The sequence below is a fragment of the Piliocolobus tephrosceles genome, chromosome 16, assembly GCF_002776525.5.
Source record: "Piliocolobus tephrosceles isolate RC106 chromosome 16, ASM277652v3, whole genome shotgun sequence".
NCBI lineage: Eukaryota > Metazoa > Chordata > Mammalia > Primates > Cercopithecidae > Piliocolobus > Piliocolobus tephrosceles.
Window position 1 is genome coordinate 17,966,328 of NC_045449.1, and position 3,638 is coordinate 17,969,965.

The following is a 3,638-nucleotide window of genomic DNA, read 5'->3' on the forward strand; positions in this document are numbered from 1 at the left end:
ATCCGTTATGAACTTCTTCAAGCTTGTCCAACCTTAGGTCCGCAGCCACATGTGGTCCAGGACCGCTTTGAATGTGGCCAAACACAAATTCATAAACTTTCTTTAAACATTATGAAATTTAGGCGGGGCACAGCGGCTCACCCCTGTAATCCCAGCACTTTGTGAGGCTGAGGCAGGCGGATCACTTGAGGTCAGGAGTTCGTGACCAGCCTGGCCAGTGTGGTGAAAACCCGTCTCTACTAAAAATACAAAAATTAGCCGAGAGTGGTGGCGAGCGCCTGTAATCCCAGCTACTCGGGAGGCTGAGGCAGGAGAATCACTTGAACCTGGGAGTCGGAGGTTACAGTGAGCCAAGATCGCGCCACTGCACTACAGCCTGGGCGACAAAGTGAGACTCTGTCTCAAAAAAACAAAACAGAAAAAAATTGAGCTTTTTTTTTTTTTTTGGGATGGAGTTTCCCTCTTGTTGCCCAGACTGGAGTGCAATGGCACGATCTCCACTGAATGTAACCTCCCACTCCCGGGTTCAAGCAATTCTCCTGCCTCAGCCTTCCGAGTAGCTGGGATTAGAGGCATGCGCCACCACGCCCGGCTAATTTTGTATGTTTAGTAGACACAGGATTTCTCCATGTTGGTCAGGCTGGTCTCGAATTCCCAATCTCAGGTGATCCGCCCGCCTTGGCCTCCCAAAGTGCTGGGATTACAGGCGTGAGCCACCGCCCCCGGCCAAAACATTGAGTTTTTTGGCGATTTTTTTTAAAGCTCATCAGCTATCGTTAGTGTTAGTGTATTTTATGTGTGGCCCAAGACAATTCTTCCAATGTGGCCCAGGGAAGCCAAAAGATTGGACACCTCCACTTATAGTATAAAATGAGAGCCACCAGGCTTTTGACTCAGACCCTTTTCCTTATACTGCCAGTCAGCTGCGCGCAGGGACTCGCAGTTCAAGGTTCATCACGAGCAGATTCCCTCTTTTCCTTGCTTGCTCCGGCCAGCCTAGCCGTGGGCCAGTACAGCATGGCCCGGCCCCGCCCCGGCCCTTCCCAGCGGTCCACAACCTGGCCGGTCCAGCGGGCGGAACCGATAGTGTCTGGCAACTTGGCTCGCCCGGACTCTGAATCCCGGAGCACCAGGCGCCCACGAGAACGCTGTTCTCCTTGACTTCCGGGCGCACGCTCCTCTGTCGCCGCCGTCAGACCGGAATTCCCGGTGCCACCGCAGCCGCCGTCTGTGCGCCCAGCTCTGCTGCCGCTATGGGGATCTTAGAGAAGATCTCGGAGATCGAGAAGGAGATCGCTCGGACGCAGAAGAACAAGGGTGAGGGCCGGACGGGCGGGACCTTCCTTTCTGCCCGCCTCAGTTTTCCTGTCTGTAAAATGGGGGAACAACTCCAGCAGTAATGCTGGGACAAGATCCGAGGCCGCGGAGAAGTTGCCACACAAATGCCGAGGCCGGCCTGCGCGCCCAAGGCAGGGCCAGGCGGGAGCGGGTCTCACACCCAGGTCTGACTGCAAACGGCCCCCAAGAGATCCGATCAGTCCTAGACCGTGTGTCCAAGTAGAGTAATCCCAGCTCACAGAGCAAGCATCTGACCCATCTAACCCAGAGAGAGGCAGAGCTAGGGTTCAAACCCCAGTCTCCTGGTGGCTGGGCCTGGGGCTTTGGTGGTCTTCCCTGTTGTTTTGGGAAGTACAAGAGGAGACCTCTCAGGAACAGCCTCACCCAGCAGCTGAGAGCCCACTGGAGCAAGGAAATCAGGACTCTGGAGTCTGGAAGGCCTGGGTTTGAACCCCAGGTCCACCACATACCTTCTGTAAAACATTGGAAAGTCACTTCACTTCTTGGAGCCTCAGTGTCCTCATCTGTAAATGGGGTGATACTCTCCTGCTCCATCTTAGCACACAGCTGAGTTAAATTAGATGGCCTTTACAAAGCAATGGGCACATGGTGAGCACTCAGTATTTAAAGTAAACACCCCAACATAGATAATACATAATGAAGCCTCAAATCTGGACTTTAGAATGTAAGGGCTGGAGGAGCTCACAGAAGAGAGATTAGGAGAGAACGATGACACTAGGAGGAAGTGGGACTGGAGCTGGTTGTTGGGAGGGTTTCCCAGGTGGGGGCTACTACTGAGACAAAGACATGGGAGTGAGCATGTTGTGTTCATGGGACAGTGAGAGCAATCTAGATCACAAGGCGGGTGTGGAAGAGTAATGGGAGAAGCAATTGGCCAGGCTAGTGGCTAGCCATTCAGGCTTGTGGGAGAAGGAAGCAAGCAACACTAGATAGCTGGTCCCAGTGTCTGCCCTCCCTTGGTTCCATTTAGGTTTGAAGCCTGAGGAGTTGAGGGCCCTCTATGACTCATTCCTTCTGTCAATCTTTTTTGTTTGTTTGTTTGTTTGTTTGTGACAGTCTTGTTCAGTCACCCAGGCTGGAGTGCAGTGGCGCCATCTGGGCTCACCGCAACCTCTGCCTCCCAGGTTCAAGCGATTCTCCTGCCTCCGCCTCCAAGTAGCTGGAGGCACGCACCACCACACCCAGCTAATTTTTGTATTTTTTTAGTAGAGAGGAGGTTTCGCCATGTCACCCAGGCTGGTCTTGAATTCCTAACCTCAGGTGATCCACCCTCCTCAGCCTCCCAAAGTGCTGGGTGTGAGCCACCATGCCCAGCCGATCTTTCCTGAGCCTTTACTATGTGCTAGGCACTGTGGTTAAAGCAGTGAACACAGCAGGCATATCCCAGCCCTCGGATCTGACCTTCTAGTTGACAGTCTGAAAACCAGAAATAAAATAAATAAAATAACGTCAGCCAGCAGTATGTGCTATGAAGACAAACCAGGGTGATACAGCAGAGTATTAGGAGTGGGGAGGGGCTGGGGATTGGGCCTGCTTAGGTGAAATGATAGAGAAGACCACCATGAGGATGGGGCATTTCAACTAAGACCTGAATGAGAAGAAGGAACTGGTCATACAAACATCTGGGAGAAGAGTGTTACTGGCAGAAAGAACAACTGGTGCAAAGGCCCTGAGGCAGGAACAAATGTGGCTGTTTACAGATCAACAGGACTAGGGTGGGTTGCAGTGATGGGACAGGAAGGGGTCGATCATGCAGAGCCATAGGTCATGAGAAAGACTCTGGGTTGTGTTCTAAGGCAGTGGGAGCTGGTGCAGGGTGCTAAGCAGGGGAGGGGCTATTCTGACTTCTGTCTTGAAAGTTCCCTGTGGCTACTGTGTGGAATATTACCTGTAAGGCCCAAGGAAAGTCACAGGGAGGCTAGAGATGCTGCCACTTTGGCTGTGGTAGACAAAGGAGATGTAAAGGTGATTAAGACCTAGTCCTTCCCTTCAGATATGCTCCGAATTTTAGGAGCTGGGATGACAGGAAGGGCCATGTGAACCTGACTGACACTGAATTCTTTTTTTTTTTTTTGAGACAGTCTTGCTCTGTTGTGCAGGTTGGAGTGCAGTGGTGTGATCATAGCTCACTGTAACTTCAAACTCCTGCATTCAAGCAATCTTCCCACCTCCACCTCTTGAGTAGCTGGGACTACAGGTGTGCACCACCACACCGGGCTAATTTTTACATATATATATATTTTTTCTTTTCTTTTTTTTTTTTTTTTTTTTTTTTTTTG

At 51.5% G+C, this 3,638-nt stretch overlaps 1 protein-coding gene across 3 annotated transcripts in view; it reads left to right on the forward strand.

The window, feature by feature from the left end:
• The first annotated feature begins 1,096 nt into the window (after nt 1–1,096).
• Nucleotides 1,097–3,638, forward strand: part of DRG2 (developmentally regulated GTP binding protein 2) — a 20,230-nt gene continuing 17,688 nt past the window's right edge. For 2 of the 3 annotated variants that reach the window (XM_026448086.2, XM_026448087.1), the window contains exon 1: nt 1,121–1,317. In XM_026448086.2, the coding sequence (XP_026303871.1) occupies nt 1,254–1,317 (64 nt within the window). In that variant the 5' untranslated portion in view covers nt 1,121–1,253. Of the gene's footprint in view, nt 1,318–3,638 lie in introns of all 3 variants that reach the window. The other variant, XM_026448088.1, reaches the window with a different exon arrangement.